Genomic DNA, 23,099 nt, shown 5'->3' on the forward strand with positions numbered 1-23,099 from the left:
GACTGGTTTTAGGTATTCAACGGGCGCTTCGCTTTATTGCCCGCCATGATAACCAACAATAATTCGTAATTCTTAGCCCAATGGACGGCAGTTCCTCCTTCATCTAACCAGTTGCATTCAGTTATGACATAGCTGTTTGATTGTTCTTTAAAGCCACACTAAGTTAAGTTCCAGCTATATGACAGCGGTCTGAAAATTCCGTTCAAGTTGCTCAGTGTTCACAACTAAACTGGAAACTGTTGCTGTTTATTTAAGTTGATTTTTTTAGTTCAGCAAATTTTGGCTCCCACCAACCTATGCTTGTGGTATGAGTTGGTGTATTGGACTGGCAGATCAGGTTCGTTTACTTGGTTGTTACTATGTCATCATATCTGGGAGTGTAAGACCATCGGTTGCACCCGGCTGATAGTTCTGTCGTACGATGATGGTGAAGTTTTAGACAATGGTACGCAGCTCGTATGATAACGACATATCAGCAAGACTCCGAGTAGGTTTATTCAAGCTGTTGATATCCAACATGTTTATAAAACATACCCTTAAACCAGGATCACTTGTTAACAATATATATATTCATATTAAGTATACACAACCGATTAATAAAAAACCTAAATAAGTAGAAGGTTGATCAGCAGTCCTCAACAATACAACAATAAACTCATAATAGTGCGTATTACGATGTTGGAATAAAATCATTCTGAAAACAAAGAAAGTGGACCACAACGGCTAGTTACGTCACACAACCCTGCATTCATGTTGAGTGAGTTTTAAACCGCATTGAGCAACATCCAGCTCGATAGCCATACAGTCTAGTGCAATTAGTAGAAGTGTCCTGTTTTGTAATACAACTTTCAACTGGTCAGTCATGTGTGGTCAGAAACATTCCAGTGTTCTTCAACATTGCCGAGATTGACGCAATGCTGTATCCTAGAACAATAAACAATCAAATGCAATTGCTAGTCAGTATAAAATTAACACAATGTGCACCACGAACTTAGTATGTCCTTTAAGCAAATCTAATCTGTGAAATCGACCTGCTGACTGTGCCAGACGCCGTCTGTAACAGAACAGAGCTATGCAGTGTAGGGCGAAGGGGTACATATTACTTGATTTTCACATAATGTCACATCTTCATACTAGCTATATATAAGTCTAACTGGCTGGTGATCACAGAAACGATGACAGTCAAACAGTAAACAGTCAAATCTCTAATTTTAACTATCCGATACTTATTAATCGACATTACGACCTTAGAACTAGCGACCTTTTCGTCTTAGGAAATGTATGTCAATTATATGCATTTCCACATGTTTGTTTGCTGTCTGTTATTTAACGCCGCACCCAGCACTATTTCAGCTGTGTGACGGCGGCATGTAAATAATCAAGTCTTTCCAGAAAAACAAACGATTGCTATGAGCAACGATTGTTGTCACCATTGCCTATACTACTCCCTTCTTCAAGAGACGTTTGTCTCTGTTAGATTGGCGGTCCCTGCACATTTGTTGAAAGTCATTCAAACCTACCGTATTTGTCTTCTAACACTGGTTTAGCTTTAAAATATTGCTGTGAAGAATCTGGGATATAGCTGATTGCGGGGTAGAACAGCATTGTTTCATGAAAAATTAAAATATTCGATTCACGTTGTTCAGAGGTTTCAAATAAAAGTAATCACCTGTGATTGATATATCTGTTTTCATGACCGAGTACAATGAAGCTAATATTAATAAGAACGTACATCGTTCGTAAAACGCTGTTTAACAGAAGATGGTCATGACAAGGAAAACACAGGGACGAACGGCGCTAAGTTAATGGGAAACTCTTACAATATGAACCTATCACAATAGAATAGGTGCGGTCGGGTAGCCAAGTGGTTAAAGCGATCGCTCGTCACGCCGAAGACCCGGGTTCGATTCCCGACATGGCTACAATGTGTGAAGCACATTTCTGGTGTCCCCCGCCGTGATATTGCTGGAATATTGCTAAAATCGGCGTAAAACCATACTCACGCACTCAACCCACTAGAATAAGTAATTGGCCCAGTAACCAGGATCGGATGAGGCATCAAAAATACAAGTTCACTGTAAATCTGGTTAAAATGAAATGTCTTTCTTACACACACCAGTTACGCAAACGGTTTCTCAAGAAGTACCATTGTTTTTTTATCAAGATCTAGAAAAGGAACACCCGCATCTTTCATGATATCGTCAGCGATGTCGCGAAGGCTGGTTTCAATAATGATCTCAAATACCACGTAACCCTCAGTCAAGCCACGTGCTTTGTACAACTGGCTGACTAAGTGACGACGTAATGATGTGGCGTCATTTCCGAAAATGTCACACATGTATCTCAGGCCCCTTTGGCATTCTACAGATGACCCAATTGAAAGAAGAGACACGTTGGTGTTATCTGCCCTTGACTGAAGCGCAAATGAGTTTGGTGGCATCATGTACTTCAAGTTGGCAGGGAGGAGACCAAGAGGTAGCCACGCCACTATTATCTTGCCACCTGGAAACAGATTTTCACATGATTCTTTTGAATCCAAGAGTGAATTCATATCTGCAGTTGTAAATGCTTGTGGACGATCATCAGTAGACATTATGGGCAGCGGCACATCTGCTAATTTGGCTCGGTAGTTGAGGGTTTCCTGTAGTGATGGAAAAGGTCAATTATTAAGCGACGTCTGATTTGTTTGTTGTACAACGCCATACGCAATATTTCTGCGACGTGACAGCGGCCTGTAATCATGTCACCGAGTCTCACCACCAGAGCCGCAAAGTCGCCTCTGACGATCAGCAGGGGTTGCATGGGACAAATTCAAAATCGGAGTCTTCAAGGATTCTTTGTTGAGTAACTTACAATGGAACCTCGTTAGCCAGGCGACTGCAAATCAGGAATAAACACAAATTCAACCCCAAACGGTTGGTTGGTTTGTTGTGTAATGCTGCACTCAGCAGTATACCAGCTATATGACGGCGCTCTGTTAATAATCGAGTCTGGACCAGACAATCCAGTGATTAATATCACGCAATTGGGATCGATGACATGCATCAACCAAGTCAGCGAACCTGACCACCCGATTCCGTTAGTCGCCTCTTGCGACAGGCATAGTCGCCTTTTACAGCAAGCATGTGTTGCTGAAGACCTATTTTACCCCGGATCTTCACGGGTCCAACCCAGAATGAAACAGGACTGCATGTACATCCCAGAATGTGAATAAGGGATATCTGATCTAAGAAATGTATTTGAAGGCCTATTTAGATTTATTATTTACTGTATACTGTATTTGAACAAGCTGATCCCCCTAAACAACTAATGTCAGTTCCCCGAAAGATCATAATCGAGGCTGTCATGCGTAATTCGGTATTACCTTCTGTGAGATGAGCCTGTGTGTTTTCTTCAAGCTTTCCCTCTTATTCTCATAGTTGAGACTGTGTGTCGTCATGACGTCGTGTTTGATGGTGTCTGTACCTTTGAAATCATCATACACATGTTTCAGAAGCCGGCCATAAATCCCCTGGTTCCGGAAGCCGGCCTTCACCCTGCTTCCTCGCATAACAAACGTCGTACCATCATCGAGAAGGTGGGGACTGCAGAATGCAACCTGTAGCAGGGAATAAGTGAGGTGAATTTACGTGGCTTTGATGGATATTTCGGTTATGTCAGATGATGTGGTCGGAAGGTCTTAAGTGCACTGAAAATAAAAGCGACAGAACCCTTTCCATATTCGTAGGAAATCTCTGCGAAAAGCAGAGTCGATTGTACGATTCCGAAAATATCATTAGCATGTGTTAATTGTTAGTTATGTCCGTCGCTCCTCCCGAAGCATAGGCCGCCGACAACAGTCCGCCAGAGTCCTCGGTCCTGGGCTGCCCTCTCTAGTTGTTTCCAGGTGTGTCCCATCTTCTTGCTGTGTTTATGAATCACTATCAAATAGCGATGATATTAAATAAAAAATGTGTTTAGATCCTAAAGTTCCTTGTCCCGTAATGTTAAGGTCTTAGGTTTCCAATTAACCTGAGTGAAGTGACCCTTATCGGAGAGTGTCTGTGTCACTCTTAACCGTTTTAACCGCTCAAATAAATAAAGCGATAAAACCCTTTCCATATCCAATAGAAATCTCTGCATAAAACAGAGTCGATTGTACGATTACGACTATATCATGAGCACGTGTACTAGTCCGGACTGATGCCTATTTTATAGTATTAGCCCACTGAGATGCCATGCCGAAGTTTAACATAAATACCCCATTCAGACACAGTACAGTGAATGTACTTACACATCCAAATGTGTGTTCCGTAAAGGATTTATCAACTTTCCAAAACATGTTTATGTATAAACATGTCTCGTTTGTCAACATTCTGAACATATTTTTTACAGTGTGACACAGGTTACCATTGATGAAACCCACATTCACGGGTATTGTGCTGCGTTTCGAATCGCGAAAATAAGATGCTGGTACGACCAAGGGACATAACTCTGCACTGCGACATTTAGTCACTTTAAGAATAATCTGATGTGCAGTCACATCATAAGGGCAAAGAAGACAACAATACACAATCTTCTGTCTGTTAATGATCATCAAAACGTCAAAAATCAGGTATTGAATATAATCAAAATACAAAAAAAACACTGTTCCCTTGAGGGGTTAGAGGACAAATATTATATATATATTATATTAACCGACGACAATACCCAAAGTGACGTCCCTTTCCCAATATGATCCTCCGGTAGTGATGTTTCGCCACTAGCATGGATATGCTGATGTCTATCTTGTAATCATAGTTAGGCGGAATCTGTAACTGGAAGTCACGACCGCGGAAACAATTGTGGCACCCTTTTCGACTGGCAAAGTCGTGAGCCGCAAGATAAGTTAATAAAGTATAGAATACTTATGAACAATACCAACTGGACGGAATGTCCTAATTGATTTTTCTAAACATAAGGTTGGCTTGCATCTAAACGAATGCTCATAGATCAAGAAGTAGGGCTACTGACGATCTCTTCGCCGACGATGTATACGTATGATCTGGCGTTGGGGTCGTCAATGAAGCTGTGGTAACGCTGTGGAAGGTAGTCAAGTCCGAAAAGAACATCACCAAAATCCATGACCGCTTGAAAATCATCCGCTGTAGCTCGGCGTATTCGGTGGTTGGACATCATTGGTTCAAATGTGGCTGGAGACACCTGGCGAATTATCGAGAAAAGTGTAGATTACCGACTAGTCCATAATTAATTCATTACTTTTTCATCAACATCGCTGGCAAACGCCTTTATTTGTTTGATGTTTAATTTAAAAGATCGAGTCTGAACCAGACAGTCCAGTGATTCATATTAAGAGCAACGACCTGCGATAGGGTAAAATTACCCACAATTAGCCAAGTCACCGAACCGGGGGAATAGACATGTGATCGGCTGGTTGGTTTGTTGTTTAACGCTGCATTCAGCAATATTCCAGCTATATGACGGCGGTCTGTAAATAATCGAGTCTGGGCCAGCCAATCCAGTGATTGACATCATGAGCATCGATACACGCAATAGGATGGGATGACATGCATCAACCAAGTCAGCGCGCCGGACCACCCGATCCCGTTAGTAGCCTTTTACGACAAGCATAGTCGCCTTTTACGGCAAGCATGGGATGCTGAAGACCTATTCTACCCCGGAATCTTCACGGGTGAATAGGCATGTGAAGGTCACTGAAAGTCATTGTTTTTTTATGTTTGCCAAGTGACCTTTTATCACGTACATACCTCTATGGACACGTGCAAATTAAAGGTACACACAGTTATATATGTTAATTTCTGGAGAAATTTCAACTGAAAACATATAGAAAAAGCCTCTGTTGATTCTAGCTTTCCTGAACTTCAGTGTTTACAATTCCCCGCTATTACCGCCATTGTTATCTTCTTGAGTCTCACCAGTGCGACCTTTGTGCACGAGAGCTGTTGACCCACTGGTGATAATCAGATATTATCGGAGTAACGTGTTCAGTGCTTCCATATCATTACAGATAACCTACTGGACAAATACTTGTCTGAGTAAGACAAATAATTACAAGCGCACTCGCCGTTAGCTTGGGGTTGTTAAGGAGTTAACGCGCTGACCTAAATAGAACGGTTACAGGCCGGCAAACCACACTTTGTAATTTAAATGTGGGACACTCATATAAAGGTATCGGTAATCGGATTAATTAATTACCCGCTAGAATAGGTGAAATGCACTCAGCTGAAAATGTGGCTCTACCGGCAATAGCCATTTCCGAAATGTGGCTCTCCCGGCTAGACACCAATAGAACACACGGTAAGTGTTTACCGGCCTTTGCGCAGAGGGCGCTATCTTATCTCTAACATATTTTAGTAAGTAGGTCAAACAAGTATTTCCCGTGCATTGCATTTGAATGCCGACTGAACTAGGTACCTCTCTTCACTATGTGTCGTTACTGTTTATTATTTACTTAGTAAAGGATATGTGTAAGTATCTGTTATATTCACAGCGAGTTTACAACAATCTGAAATGAAAGCCAGTAGTTTGCATGAGATTTTGTAGCGCTGTTTCAAGATCGGCACAATCCGGTTCTTTGGCTTTCTTTAACTTGCTCGTAAGGGATCCTTGACATTTCATTTGACTCACGTAGCGTATTTCCGACAAGTTGTCAGTTTTTTATTCATAAATTTTATCCGGAATAAAATCATTACCTCTTTTAAAAACATATCGGAAATAACAAGTATGATCAATGTATAATCAAGCTTTTGTCCCGTGTTTGGTAACTTGATTATACCTTAATATGAAGAAGAGGAACGATTACGGTCAAGCAGTTTACTGTCAGTGGTGTTGTGTCTTATAATACAGAATACAAGAGATAGAATAGCAATACATGCATGTACATATACGCGATAAACGATAATAACAATAACCTCAAACCAAGTATAATAAAACATGTAGATGTAGAATATGAACGATATTGATAATCATAATAGTATCATTTGCATGGAGTTGACTTATCACGATGCTAGATTTGATGTCTAAGTTCATCAATGCTTTGTCATCGTGTTGATCAAAATGTGATAGAGTAACAGTTTCGGTAACGGCCGAACATTAGATATACAGACTAACTATCTGTGTCTTTATCGTTCAACATACCACCCGATTACTTTCATGACACTTGTTTGATAGATATTGTATTCTGATACCGTGTATATTCGGATATTGATAATGGATAATCATATTCTGCTCATTAACGGACACATGTGGTGCTAAACACATTTCATAAAACATACAAAGTATGGTTAACCTGTATTCATAATACATACAAGTTCTGGTAAACAAATATCTAAAACACACACGTTATTGTGTATGATCTTCCATACATACATAGGTAATAATGAACGCTTCATTATTTAAACACACAAGGGACCCGTTCACATGCACAGCGCAAATATGTCTCTACCATCTTACATTAGATTGTTAAAGTTAACCACATATAAAACCATAGACTATCTAGAATATATCACACACATGTATAATATAGGACCAAATGTATCAAATAATAAAATGTTTCTTACCTTAATTAGAAGAAGAGGAACGATTACGGTCAAGCAGTTTACTGTCAGTGGTGTTGTGTACTGACCAGTGGAGATGCTTGACTTTTAAATTAATCGCCTCGTATATGTTGACTTTGAGTGATTCCCCAGTCATTGAATTGTGCATTGTCTAAATCGAAACCTTGACCGACGATACGTCACGAGGTAATGATGCTGTATTATTACATAATAATATGCGACTGCGCCTCTGGACAATAGAATTCACTGAGCGCGATGGGTTTGATGGATACGTCCATCTTACATCACTGTAGCCTGCTATGTAGCTGTCAGTGTTCAGTTTGACACGTGAACGTCTACAAGATATAATTGCTTTTAGATATACTGTAGGTAATGAAACCTTTATGTATATTTAATATTTATATTTAGTTACTAATTATATCAGAAAACGCTAATATTTACAGAAAATATTGGAACAATTTTGAGTGTATTTTACACAGGTATAAATGACGGGATCCTGGTATTTGTTTTAAGGAGATCGGGAAGAGGGTCACATTTTGGATCTGCGCATTTAGCTTCTGAGTATATGCTGTTGCATGCGTGGTTTTGTTACTCCATTACTTTGCCAGTTTATTTTGGGAGTTAACTTTCTTTCACTCCCATCCTTTCACAGGTCGACACATGACGGATCACAGATATGCATGTGTTGTACCCAATCAGTGCAAATGCCCATTCCGTGCAATGGACAATGCAACTTGCCCCATGCATGCAATGAACGCTGACGTGTATGAGTTTTAAATTCTGATTCACGGAAGTCAAAAGGACAAAGTTCGCGACATGTCGTACTTACTTACTTACTTACTTTGGAGATTTAACGTGCGCTTTCCGACTGACGCGTATTTCGCACACGGGCCTGGCCAGGCCATTTAATGTGTTTCCGAAAGGGGCGACGGTGGTCTGTGCAACCCAAGAGGGGGCTTTAGGGGTTGCTTATATAGAATTTGGGAATTTTGAGATTTGGAATAGATGCCGATGGGGTTGGGGAGGAGAACTAAGGGAGCTGGGTATGGTGGATGATTGTTTGTTTTTGTGATTTTGATTTGGTAGGTTATTATGGTTTTAGATGCGTTTTATTAGTTCCGTTTTTATTAAGAATACGCCTAAGGCCTTGAAGTTTTCTAGTTTATTTTGTGGGTTTAGTATTGCTTCTAGAGTGAGAGCCTTGTTTATATTGAGGGTGGTTTGTAATGCGGTTCGATGTGTTAGGTAGTGTGTGCAGTGGATGAGTGCGTGTTCTGGGGTTTCTGGTTGTTTGCAGTGTGGGCAGTTACCTGTAGTGTGTTTTTTAAAATTTTTTAGGTGGTTATTTAGGTTGGTGTGTCCTGTTTGGAGTTTAGTGATTACTCTGTCGATTTTTTTGGATGGATGGAGAATTTTTGGTTTGGTTAGTGGTTTGCTGAGCACTCTTTTGATTTGGCTATTTGAGTTTAGATATAGGTTATGCCATTTTTTTGTGATTTTTTGTTTGTTTACACTTTTAATTTCTGATTTTGAGATGGGTAAGTTTAAGCTTATTTCTGGGATTTTGAGGGATAGTTTAGCTGCTTTATCGGCGTTTTCATTACCGTATATTCCTACGTGGGCGGGTATCCACAAGAAGGTTATTTGTTTGCCTGCTTATGTTAGGTCGTTGGAGCTTTTAAGTATTTGATTTATTAATTTAGGTCGGTTTTTGGTATTTTTGTTTTGGAGGGCTTGTAGTCCACTGACATGTCGTCAGCGGTGGCGAGAACTTGTATCCGATTTTAATGAGATTGAGATAATCTAAGCATGTGATTAATCCTGTTTTGTTTATTTAAATCAGTAAATGTTTATTGTTCAGCAAGTTTATCTTTGCAGCCGTTCTAACCTGCAGCTACTCGCCGAATCGTCTCTCACGGAGTACGCTGATCTCTGTGTCGGATTAACGAGACTGATTAATGAGTAATTTCAGCAATTCGTATTGTATTTCCTGCTAACAAGTATGGTTTGGATTATGTATAATTGACATACAGTATGTTGTTTTGATGTCAATTTATCTGAATGAACGAAACAATTTATACTCTTAAAAGGCGGTAGTTGTATTACATTTAGTTACAATTAGTTTCTCCATCTTTGAGAAGTGTTTTGATAACGTAAACATGTTCACCTTTCATCTAAATGCGCGCGGTTATTTGGTGTTTTACGTATACAGTATGAGTCAAGTATAAGTTCTGGCCTAACAAATGTTTATTTTTGTTTATTTGTTTAGATTGTTTAGATAAACAAATAAACAAAAATAAACATTTGTTAGGCCAGAAGGCTCTCTAAACAAGGCTCTCACTCTAGAAGCAATACTAAACCCGCTAAATAAACTAGAAAACTTCAAGGCCTTAGGCGAATTCTTAATCAAAAAGGAACTAATAAAACGCATCTAAAAACACTATAATCTACCAAACCTAAATTACATAAACAAACAAACATCCACCAAACCCAGCTCCCTTAGTTCTCCTCCCCAACCCCATCGGCACCTATTCCAAATCTCAAAATTCCCAAATTCTATATAAGCAACCCCTAAAGCCCCCTCTTGGGTTGCACACACCACTTTCGCCCCTTTCGGAAACACATTAAATGGCCTGGCCTGGCCGGGCCCGTGTGCGAAATACGCATCAGTCGGAAAGCGCACGTTAAATCTCCAAAGTAAGTAAGTAAGTAACAAATGTTATTTCTCACATGCCATTATGGATGACTACATATGTGATTGTTCTGCCATGTGGTTCTCAGAATAGGAACAGTAAGTTATTGACGTCCTCAAGCGAGGGAAGATGGACAATCCATGCCAAGGGGGGTATACCACTTCTTGACTAAGTATCCCCTTGTTTCCATGGATGGAGTTGAGAAAGTGACCGTCTCGCAGTTTGACAGGAGCAAAGGTGACCCGACAAAATGTAATTGGCATAGTCAAGGAAATAGACAATGCAATGCACAGAATAGGAACTCATAAGAAATTAATAAGTGGGTGACTAACAAGAAATCACTTTGAGTTTGTGAGATATTCTGGACTGAAACCTTCAAATGTCCCTGGAACATCATCATCTTTTCTTGAAATGGTGAGAGCACAGAGTATTTGTGGTGGACAGGGTTACCGCAGGTGCCAATGCGGAAACAGCTGCTTGACAAACAGGTTCTCGTGTTTGAAATCGGGGTTGAGATGCGATTGTGCATGCCCTAGCCACAAATCCTGTGCAAACTCATGTGATTTTAGGACTCTTTATATGCAGATAACACTGCTTGATATGTGTTTTTTATTTCGAAAATAAAGTTTCTAATCATCACATACTTGTTTGGTTATTTATTACAGATTATTCACTTAATAATAAAGTTTACTTTATCAAAAACATATATACCAATATCAACTGCGTGATTTGGACAGAAAAATTACTACGAGCAAGCTGGTTGTCCATATTGTGAAATATTTGGAGAATTTTTTTTTTTATTCACAACTATTGCCCATTGCATATACTCTTTAAAGATGAAAAGTGTGGATCCAAATGCATTTATATTTATGTGAAAGTAACCAAGTTGTCACCACATAAGCACCCTGTTTGACATATCGGGTATAAACTTTCAGTTTTAAATTGTACTGCATGATTGCAAACCAGTGTGTATTCTGTACTAAAACCAGTGTCTCCTCCTTGCCCAGTGATCTGTGGAGCTACACTCCACTCGGACGAGGACAATAATTGATCCTTGACCTGTAAACAAATATGACCTCTGTCGTTTTGAACTTTTCTCCCACATGAAGTCAACATAATTGTATATGACTGAAACCCGTGATGGTTCTGGGTAAGAATATTTGCCCCCAGCAAGCTAAGCATAAGAACAGTATGTCACCGTAACCACATTGCGTGGATCAAGGTTCATGATGTCAATCACTGGATTGTCTGTCACATATTTAATCATGTTTAGTTTGTGTGTTTGCACTCAGCAATATTCCACCTATATGACGGCGGCCTGTATATAACCGATTCTGGATCAGACACTCCAGTGATTGATATCATGAACATCGATCCACACAATTAGGATACGAGGGTTGCTGAAGACCTATTCTATCCCGGATCCTCACGGGTCATTATATAACTGCAGTATTGTTTAAAAAAGCATTTAACTCAACCCTTTCTGGGCAAATATTCGAATCTGAACCAGACAAACCAATGACCAATAGTTGGAGCAAAGTCTCACGACGACGATGTACGAAGATGCAAGGTTAACCAAGTCACCCATCTGAGCACCCGATGGTGCTACAAGCGGAGGTTGCTGGGAACATAGTCTATTCCGAAATATCGCAAAATGTGTCGGTAAAACGGCATGTTCAATGTTCTTTAATACGTATCAACATGCAATGTATTATGACTTATCATACAATTTTTTTATTTTTTTTATGGCATCATGTTCCTCATGTTTGAAGGCCTGACACCAAGAGGTAGTCATGATACTGTCATGATACTGTCTTTCGCATGAGTTTCCTTGGAGAGTGATTTCATATCTGAGGGTTTCCCGTAGTGACGGAAAAAAGCGGAAAAGCGAAGTCCGATTTGTTTATTGTTCGACGCCACATTCATCAATATGTTCGCTCTATGTGACGGCGCCTTGTGTAGAGGAGGCGGCCTATAGAGGTGTGTCTATTACTTTGGTTCGGTAATAAAGTGTTGCCTGGAATGACACAAACGATCAATGATTAAGCCAGGTCTGTTTGTTTGTTTGTTGTTTGGTTGTTTAACGCCACACTCAGCAATGCCACAGCTCTGAGACGGCGATCTTTAAAAAATCGAGTCTCGACCGGACAAGACAGTGATCGACATCACGAACATTGATCTACACAGTTGGGATACGATGACATGCATAAATGTGTTATGTAGGTCGACATATATCCAGTACAAAAGACGAATGGACATGTCTTCAGTTTCAGCGTCAAGAGTTAGTAGTATTGGCGCACGGTTTTGCTCATCATTCAAGGTACAGAACTGGAATTGATTGCTTTCATTTCCAATTGAATATTTCTTTTTTTCAGGCAGTTTTGGCCTCCATCAACGTCTCCTTGTAATATTAGTTGACTTAAGGGATCACGTGGTCAGTTGCGGTGATTTGGTTGATAGCGTGATATCGTTGCTCATTAAAGGAATCAAACCCTTTCCTCCAGTTCCCAATCTAATAATGCAGCTCCCGGGGCATAAAAAGATGCAATAAATAAACAATTACCGTAAACTAAATGAACAGCAGCATCGTGACAACTCCCGACTCATGTGAGATACAAGTAGACCCAGCTTCAGTTCATTCAATCCTGCCACGTGCTGTCCCTTCCCACCGATCGGCACCTTTGGCTTGGCTGCGCCATGTGCAACCTCCACTACTTGGTCCTAAAAAAACAAATGACTGGGAATGTGTCAGTCGTCCACGGGTCCTGACAATGGGGGATGGGGGTCGGGATGTGGATATTGTTTCTGAGCAGAAACCCATACCACCGCGAAAATACCGGCGTCTGGCAATAGTTGACAGTAACGATATTATTTGTAATCATAGAGTCAGGGTTCACCACTGTCAGTCAGAGACTAAACAACAGTCAAAGCAGTCGGAACGTCTAGGGAAGCAAAGTATTTTCCTTTAGCTGGGAATGGGATGGCTTCTTTTTTTCTAAGATTTCAAGAAAATCATACTGGTGGACTACTTTCCGAGCGGTAGGACTTGATTATGCAACTGTGTGAGTATGTCAAGGCCGATGCTCTAGCACTAGACTACGGAGCCGGTCAATCTCCCCAGTACAACCAGAAGCTGTTACACAATGTGTTTTATGATCTTCGAAAATAATAATTTAGATTATATAAAGCAGCGATGAACTATCTCTCCCTTGACACCTCGCAATCCTGCAGGCATGTTGAGTAAGTTTTCAACTAAAGTTAACACTATTCCAGCTATATCACGATATATTAATCACATAAGCACGTACGTAACGATCAAAGTTATGTGGGAACGGTGATGGCATGTAAACAGTCACATTTTTAGTCTACACTTACGACAGGTATGAGAAACTGGAGACCCCTGTTTCCTAAAACCGAATAGACAGATCTGAATACATATGCATTTGCATGTGCTTCTTTGCTGTTTGTTGTCTGGGGCTGCACTTATTTCAGCTGTAGAAGGGCGCCTTGCAAATCAGCGAGTCTGGACCAGACAAACCACGAGCATCGTCTGAAGCAGTCGAGCTAAGATCACAGACAATCAACAAAATCTTTTACCCTAACCACCCAATCCATTTTTGTCGCCTTGTACGACAAGCACGGGTTGCTGGGGACCAGTTCCTACCCGGAATATATGTACACATACGTTCCCAACTAAAAAGTTCTTTTTGGTAATTTGGCCAAGAAGTTTAACTTAAGCTTCATGTATATAGATGATCTGATATCAGTCAATAACTATCAAATAGCCAATTCCCATCCACTGATTTACCCACCTGAACTAGAAACAAAGGAGACCAGTGAGGCCACCTCATCTGTTTCATATTAAGATCTATGCATATTCAAGGTGACTAAACACTCTCAACAAGACTGTATGCCATGAGGGATGACTTCAACTTTCCAATTGTCAACTTTCCCTTCATGTCGAGCAATATTCCAGTAGCTCCATCATTGGGTGTTTACATTTCACAACTTTTGAGATACAAACGGGCATGCCCTTTCCACCAAGATTTCCAAGAGCGTCGTACGACTCTTGCTCAGAAGTTGTGTGATCAAGGTTACGACATTCCAGGTCTGAATAAAGCTTTCAAAAAGTATAATGGTAGACATATGGAGGACGCATCAGTGACAAAAATGCAAATCCCAATTCCCTATTTTAATTTGTACCAAATGTTCGCGTGTCTTTTTTCAGGTAAACAATTGTTTTTTAGTGGGAGATGAGAATACTTTTTTCAACGGAATAAGTTAAGAATTCCATTATATGATAAAGAGGTTCTCACGCTCGTGTGTTTTGGGATGGTAAATATCCTGTATTAGGAATAAACACTATGTAATATACGTGATTACCTCTGTGACTCGGCTTTGCAGGTATTTTGTGACGAGTGCCACCGTTGGGGCAGGACGCGCTCACCTTTTCGCGAACACCTGGTATTCTAACTATTTGATAGTAATTCATTAACGATTGCTCATGATATCGTCAGAATCGTACAATCTCCAAGCAGAGATTTCTATTGGATATGGAAAGGGTTAAGTCGCTTTATTTATTTGAGTGGTTAAAACGGTTCAGAGTGACACAGACACTCTTCGTTGAGGGTCACTTTACTCAGATTAATTGGAAACCTTAGCAGGTTTGTTGAAAGTCATTCAAACCCACTGTTTTGTCTTCAAACTCAGATTTTATTATATATTACTGGTTTGTCTTATCCAGACTCGATGACATACAAACCGCTGGGATATTGGTGAATGCAGAGTAAAATAACATTCTCAAGTTGTTGTTTTTTAAAATATGCTATTCTGCTTGGTCAGACAGAGCTTTCAAATCACAGTAACAATATCTGATTGATTGAGCTGATTTCACGACCGTAACACCAGTGAAGCTAATATTAATGTTAGGAATGTTTATTTCTCTAAATCATGGTCGTTTGGCACTTTCAAAAAGCGTAACAAATGTTACTTTGGAATAGCATTTTCTTAGTAAAGTACAAATCTGGTACAACAACTGATACTCTAGGTCACGTACATTCACACGAGTTCGTAACATGACGATTAACAGAGAGGATTATTTCAAGGAATACCTAGTGAAGAAAAGAAAATACAGCCCAAATCTCTATAACATTTCGATTAATTAATAGACACACTGAATTTCGTTCCCAAAGGAGGACTATTTGGGGACACACCGCCAGTTAAACGTGAACATACAGATAATGTTATCCTCTTTGATACTTATAAATGAAGTAGAGCTTTCAACTTGATTTGTCTTTAAATCCGACAGGGGAGCGAAATAACTACAATCTAAATGTGTGAAATCTATTCCCGAACGCAGTCCGATGACGTTTGGCTTGTCGAGCAGCATTGCAACCGGTCATTTCTTTGGCTGTTACCCTTTAGTTAGACATGCACTTCATAAAACAGATACAAATCTTTTATCTACAAATAATTTATAGTATGTGTTATTCTTGATAATGTAAAACAAATATACACTGCAGATATGTGACAATTCAAATTATATAACCGCTAGTCCCACAAGATTTTTATGGTTTTGCAACTCGTCATATATGTAGATTGATTTACTTCTATTAAATTCGAAAATAAAAACAAATGCGATACGACGGCGGACACCTCAGGCCTGTTTACCAATCCCTTTCAAGTAAAAATGAATAAAAGAACATATCGAATATCGAAAAGATATGCTATTTGACACTAGACTAGACTCAGATATGAATCGTATTCTAGGCTATCGACTCCATAGTTGTGGCGATCGCGATCGGGAATAACATCATTTCAAAGCTTGATGCGTTCTTCATGTTTTCTGACTGTCGATTTGAATCGCACAGTTTAACAAAATGAAATGTCAATGTTTCAACGAAATGCGGATTATTAAAAAAATAAATATCGATACACCGCCATCTAGCATGACTATAACATAAACCATCATCAAGTATAGAGCTATCTTAGATTCACGTCAATTTTACGATATTTAAGAGCAACGTTAGTTTTAAAAATATGCTACGATTGTCTTTGATTTCCTTTAAGACAATTTTAGGTCTACGATCGTTTCGAAAATCTAGGCCCAGGTAATATAAACCGTTAAAAACGACCAGTTATTGCTGCCTAATCACCAAGCAATCCTGCAAGCATATTGAATGAGTTTTGCACACCAGTGAGCACTATTCCAGCTATATCATGACATGTGAATGAAATATGCGGTTGCAAGCATTAGAAAATACCCTAGTTGAATGTGCACTATGCTTTCTCTAAGCGCCGACAATGGTTAAGAGCGACCAGACACCCTTCTTGAGGGGCACCGGCTCCAGGTTAATTGGCAGTGGTCGCAGTTGTTTTTTGGAGTCATTCAAACCCACTGCATTTGTCTTTTCACTGAGACTTAAATATTTATCACTTGTTTGTCTTGCCCAGTGCCGGTTTTGGACAAGCCGTTGGCATATTGCTGATTGCGGAGTAAAACGGCAGTCTCACATGAATTTTTGAAGATTTTCCATTGTGGTTGATCAGAGGTTTCAAATCACAGAAGCACATCCCTGATACATTTTATTCTACGACTACAACACCAGTGAAGCTAACATTAATAGGAACCTATATCTTTCACAATCACGAAAAAACATGCCTACACTCATAACAAATTCGTTATATGGTGTTTAACAGGAGATGATCTTTAGAAGAATGGTTGCGCAGCCACAGCCACACATTTTATGATGTGATTCTATCGACATGTCTTGAACAGGTAGCAAAAACTGTAGTGTATGTCTGGTTAAGATGAAATGTCTACAGCATACGGGATGAAATTATCGTTCTAATACATGCAACTCACTCAAACAATTTCTCAAGAAGTATGATCCTTTTCTTCTTTAGGTCTAGGAAAGGGACACCCGCATCCTTCATGATGTCGTCCGCAATATCAGAGAGGCTGGTGTCAATGATGATCTCAAATATTACGAGATCCTGCGTCAGACTACGTGCGTTGAATAAGTGGCATACTAGATGGTGACGTAATGATGTGGCGTCACTTCCGAAAACGTCACAAATGTATCTCAGGCCCATTTGGCATTCTACAGTTGACCCAACTGAAAGAAGAGACACGTTGGTGTTATCTGCCCTTGACTGAAGCGCAAATGAGTTTGGTGGCATCATGTACTTCAAGTTGGCAGGGAGGAGACCAAGAGGTAGCCACGCCACCATCATCCTGCCATCTGGAAACAGACTTTCACATGATTCTTTTGAATCCAAGAGTGACTTCATATCTGCAGTTGTAAATGCTTCTGGGCGATCGTCAGTAGACATTATGGGCAGCGGCACATCTGCTAACTTGGCTCGGTAATAGAGGGTTGCCTAGAATGACAGAAACGAGCAACGTTTTAGCCGATTCTGATTTGTTGTTTTACAAAGCCGCACTCAGTACTATTCCAAAAATAAGACTGGAACAGAATATCCAGTGACTGTTATTGCGAGCAACGATCAACGCCGTGGGGTACGTGACACCTATCAACCGTTTCACAGAGCCCTTACTACCGAATCTAGTTTGTCGTCTCTCACGACATGCATACAACTGCAAGTGCTATTGACCTTTTGCCACTTAGTTATTCTCACATTTAGTAACCTACAAGCATTGTTTTTAGGTTATACATTGTGTTTGGCTATTAACGGTTCTGCAGTGTATATTTCAATACATACCTTCTGTGAGACTACCGTGTGTGTTCTATTCAGGCTTTCCTTCTTGGCCCCATAGTTGATATCGTTAACGCACATGACGTCGTATTTGATGGTGTCTGTACCTTTGAAATCTTCATGCACATGCTTCAGAAACAGGCCATAAATACCCTGGCCCCGGAAGCCATCCTTTACCCTGCTTCCCCGCATAAGAAACGTTGCCCCATCGTCGATAAGGTGGGGACTGCAGAATCCAACCTACAGCAGTGAGTGAGTGAGTGAGGCTCGCAACCGGGCATGGCGCCCATTTAGTCTGTTTTAGTATTGTGTGATGTGAAGTCAAACCTTTTTGACGAAATTAGATATCAATACAATGCCCGGCTTTATCTGATGGTAAAGGTCGAAAGACCTTCACACATCACAGCTTTTGCACTAAAATGTAATCAACAGGTTTAGTTGAATATAATAATTTAAGCCGGGTCCTTTACTGAACAATAGTAGAGTTAAGCTCAGTAATCAAGAAGTAGGACTACTAACGATCTCCTCGCCGACGATGTATACGTATGATCTGGCGTTTGGGTCGTCAATGAAGCTGTGGTAAAGCTGTGGAAGGTAGTCAAGTCCGAAAACAACATCCCCAAAATCCATGACCGCTTGGAAATCATCCGTGGTAGCTCGGCGAATTTGGTGGTTGGACATCATTGGTTCAAATGTGGTTTGAGACACCTGGCGAATTATCGAGAAAAGGGTAGATCACGACAAATCTACTTGTCAATAATTAATTCAGTACTTGTTCATCAACACTGCCGAACAACACGTTTATGTTTTTGCTGTTTCATTTAAAAGATCGAGTCTGAACCAGACAGTCCAGTGATTCATATTAAGAGCAACGACCTGCGATAGGGTACAATTACCCACAATTAGCCAAGTCACCGAACCGGGGGAATAGACATGTGATCGGTTGGTTTGTTGTTTAACGCCGCATTCAGCAATATTCCAGCTATATGACGGCGGTCTGTAAATAATCGAGTCTGGACCAGACAATCCAGTGATTGACATCATGAGCATCAATCCACAAGTTGGCGAGCCGGACCGACCGATCCCATTAGTCGCCTTTTACGACAAGCATAGTCGCCTTTTACGGCAAGCATGGGTTGCTGAAGACCTATTCTACCCAAATCACCGAACCGGGGAAATAGACATGTGAAGGTCACTGAAAGTCATTGTTTTTTATGTTTGCAATGTGACCTTATATCCACGCATATACCTCTATGGACATGTTCAAAGGTACACAAAGTGATATATAATAAATTCGGAAGAAATTTCAACAGAAAACATAAAGCAAAAGCCTCTGTTGATTCTAGCTTTCCATTCCTGAACTTCAGTGTTTACATGCCCTGCTATTACCGCCATTGTTATCTTCTAGAGTCTCACCAGTGCGACCTTTGTGCACGAGAGCTGTTGACCCACTGGTGATAGTCAGATATTATCGGAGTGAAATGTGTTCAGTGCTTCCATTTCATTACAGATAACCTACTGGACAAATACTTGTCTGAGTAAGACAGATAATTACAAGCGCACTCACCGTTAGCTTGGGCTTTTTATGGAGTTAACACGCTGACCTAAATAGAACACACGGTAAGTGTTTACCGGCCTTTGCGCAGAGGGCGCTATCTTATCTCTAACATATTTTAGTAAGTAGGTTAAACAAGCATTTCCCGTGCATTGGCTTTGAATGTCGACTGAACATGCTATTTCTCTCCTCCATGTGTCGTTACTGTTTATTATAATACAAAGTAAAGGATATGTGTATTTAGTATCTGTTATATTCACAGCGAGTTTACAACCATCTGAAATATACGCCAGTAGTCCCCATTTGATTTTGTAGCGTCGTTTCAAGATCGGTACAATCTGGTTCTTTCCCTTTCATTATCTTGCTCTTAAGGAATCCTTGACATTTAATTCCATTTGATTCACGAAGCGAATGTCCGGCAAGTTGACAGTGTTTTATTAATAATTTCATCTGGAATTAAATCATTACCTCTTTTTAAAAAAAATATAGGAAATAACAAGTATGATTAACAACCGGATCCTGGTATTTGTTTTAAGGGGGTCGGGAAGAGGGTCACATTTTGGATCTGCGCATTTAGCTTCTGTGTATATGCTGTTGCATGCGTGGTTTTGTTACTCCATTACTGTGCCAGTTTTCGTTTTGGGTTAACTTTCTTTCACTATTGACCTTTTACGGGACTACACATCATGACGGATCCGTGAAGATCTGGGCTCGAAAAGGTCTTCAGTAACCCATGTACGAGGTGACTATGCTTGTCGCAAGAGGCGACTAACGGGATCGGGTGGTCAGGCTCGCTGACTTGGTTGGTCATCTTATCTAAAATCCCCGGATCGATGCTCATGATATCAAACACTGGATTGTCTGGTCTAGACACGATTATTTACAGACTGATGTCATGTAGCTTGAATATTCATGAGTGCGGCGTTAAACAACATTCAAAGAAACAAATAAACATGACGGATCACAGATATGCATGTGTTTTACCCAATCGGTGCAAATGCCCATTCCGTGCAATGGGTAATACATCTTGCCTAGCGCATGCAATGGACGGTGACGTGTATGAGTCTTAAAAGCTTATTCACAGAAGTCAAAAGGACATAGTTCGCGAAAGGCCGTTCTGATATGACCTTTAATGGGATGTTGTCAGCGATGGCGAGAACTTGTATCCGATTTTAATGCGATTGAGATAATCTAAGCATGTGATTAATCCTGTTTCGTTTATTTAAAACAGTTAATGTTTATTGTCAAGGAAGTTTATCTTTGCAGCCGTTCTAATCTGCAGCTACTCGCCGAATCGTCTCTCATCACAACACGGGCTGTGTACTCGCGGGCAGATGACCACGGAGTACGCTGATCTCTGACTCGGATTAACGAGAAAATCCAAATACGCTCTCTGTTGTTGTGTTACAATATTGTTTCATATTTGTTTAAGTACATATACACCACCTTACTTGTCTTAAGGTTAAAGTATTCTGGATGAAACATATTGAATGACCAAATTATTCCACAGAAAGGTTGGCTGCTAAGGTTGGGCTTATGAGGCCATTATTTGGGACCGAAAGTTATATTTTGAAACCCAGTATTCTTGAGGCAAATAGTAGAGAGAACACCCTGCACAGTATGTTTGGTAAAATGAATACTTCCGTCTTGAAAGACGATTAGTATTTAGGTCCGATGCAAATAATTAAATAATTAAAACACAAGTTGTTTTCTGAAATGGTATATGCCGGATTCTGTTTTTGTATTTTAGTCCATGATACAACGATATCGTGGCAACAAAAGTGTATGCTATTTTCATGTGGCTATTAATTTTGTCAATCAATGCATGATCACGTATCACTGCGTGTCAGCATGATGTGGGCGGAAAACTCCGACTCGGTGCAGCTCTTTAACGTTTACCTATTTGGTGAAAGCAATGAGCACGACACGCTATGATGCTGAGAAATCTAGAAATCTTGTCCTTTTTGATAAATCCAATGAAATCATATATCATCATTTATATCATTAAATTTTCTGTCCCCTTTGACACTAATGTGATTGACAAGATTGAGTAAAAATATGGTAAATATGCGGACCTCGCTTTCGAAATGTCACGCTTGCATCCCAAGTACCAAATTGTCCGACTCCCCATTGTTCTCGGTGCCTTAGGTTTGGTACCTCCCAATCTGTTGACTGACATTGGGAGAGTAACCGGGCTTGCTGCCAGGAATACAACCCTTCTGACAATCAGGGTAATGCAGAAGGCTGCAGTGTTGGGGAGTCTTCACATTCTCCGAAAAGATCTGGGTGGGTTTGACTAGTCCCATTCGCTATCTGGGCTGCGTGTAAGAGTGGGCAAGGGCCCTGAGCTGATGATGAGCCTTACAAGCCTGACTGTGCCAGGATCACCCAAACCCGCTTTTTGTATTTTTATCTGTAAATAATAATAACAATAATAATAATAATAATAAGGATCTGCATCGAAAGGTTGGAAACATGCTAAATGCGAAAAAAACATAAGTTGTTATCCATAAAGTTTTATGTTTTTGTATGAGTATATACTATTGAATTGATCAGGTATTCCTGACCTGATGGGTAAATGTATTTAGATGTGGACATATTGGTACAGTAGAAGTTAAATTAGTTGGAACGAAAAATGAAGGTAGTTTTATCTGTTACAGCAATCTATAGTTATCTAGTAGAAACCGTGTCATCACGTAATCGTGTGTTACGTTTGAGAGACGGGAAGGATGACGGAGATGCCGTGCACTGCCCTAAGGGCCCAGTACAAATGGATGTTCACCGCAGCTACTCGACAACAGGAGTCAGAGGTCGCCGATGTGAGAGTTTTATATTGAGTGGAGGTCAGAGGTCGCCACTGTGAGAGTTGTATACTGAGAGGAGATCAGAGGGCGCCACTGTGAGAGCCTTATACCGAGAGAAGGTCAGGTCAGAGGTCGCCACTGTGAGAGCTTTATACCGAGAGAAGGTCAGGTCAGAGGTCGCCACTGTGAGAGCTTTATACCGAGAGGAGGTCAGGTCAGAGGTCGCCACTGTGAGAGCTTTATACCGAGAGGAGGTCAGAGGTCGTCACTGTGAGAGTGGTATACCGAGAGGTGGTCAGAGGTCGTCACTGTGAGAGTGGTATACCGACAGGTCAGAGGTGGCCATTGTGAGAGCTGTATACATACAGGTCAGAGGTCGCCACTGAAAGAGCTGTATACCGACAGGTCAGAGGTCGCCACTGAGAGAGCTGTATACCGACAGGTCAGAGGTCGCCACGGAGAGAGCTGTATACCGAATGGAGGTCAGGTTGCCACTGAGAGAGCTGTATACCGACAGGAGATCAGAGGTCGCCACTGTGAGAGCTGTATACTGAGAGGAGGTCAGAGGTCGCCACTATGAGAGCGGTATACCGACACGTCAGAGGTCGCCACTGTGAGAGCTATATACCGAAAGGAGGTCAGGTCGCCACTGTGAGAGTTGTATACCGACAGGAGTCCAGGTCGCCACTGTTGGAGCTGTATACCGAGATGGGGTGAGAGGTCGTCACTGTGAGAGCGGTATACCGACAATAGTTTTGAGGTCGCCACTAAC

The 23,099-nt window shown here is 40.7% G+C and overlaps 2 protein-coding genes across 2 annotated transcripts; both read right to left on the reverse strand.

Annotated features, from left to right (window-relative positions):
* Positions 1 to 2,119: 2,119 nt before the first annotated feature.
* Positions 2,120 to 5,157, reverse strand: LOC139458670 (histidine N-acetyltransferase-like). The gene is made up of 3 exons (XM_071240084.1): positions 4,993 to 5,157; positions 3,365 to 3,598; positions 2,120 to 2,641 (listed from the first exon to the last, which is right to left on the reverse strand). The coding sequence occupies exons 1-3, from the start codon at positions 5,155 to 5,157 to the stop codon at positions 2,120 to 2,122; spliced, it is 921 nt and encodes a 306-aa protein (XP_071096185.1).
* An 11,928-nt stretch (positions 5,158 to 17,085) lies between these two features.
* Positions 17,086 to 19,603, reverse strand: LOC139459262 (histidine N-acetyltransferase-like). The gene is made up of 4 exons (XM_071240711.1): positions 19,536 to 19,603; positions 18,488 to 18,676; positions 17,975 to 18,208; positions 17,086 to 17,632 (listed from the first exon to the last, which is right to left on the reverse strand). Exons 2-4 carry the CDS (start codon positions 18,650 to 18,652, stop codon positions 17,111 to 17,113), a joined length of 921 nt encoding a protein of 306 aa, XP_071096812.1. The 5' UTR covers positions 18,653 to 18,676; positions 19,536 to 19,603; the 3' UTR covers positions 17,086 to 17,110.
* Positions 19,604 to 23,099: the final 3,496 nt, after the last annotated feature.

The sequence above is a fragment of the Haliotis cracherodii genome, unplaced genomic scaffold (assembly GCF_022045235.1).
Source record: "Haliotis cracherodii isolate W230 unplaced genomic scaffold, xgHalCrac1.p SCAF_13, whole genome shotgun sequence".
NCBI lineage: Eukaryota > Metazoa > Mollusca > Gastropoda > Lepetellida > Haliotidae > Haliotis > Haliotis cracherodii.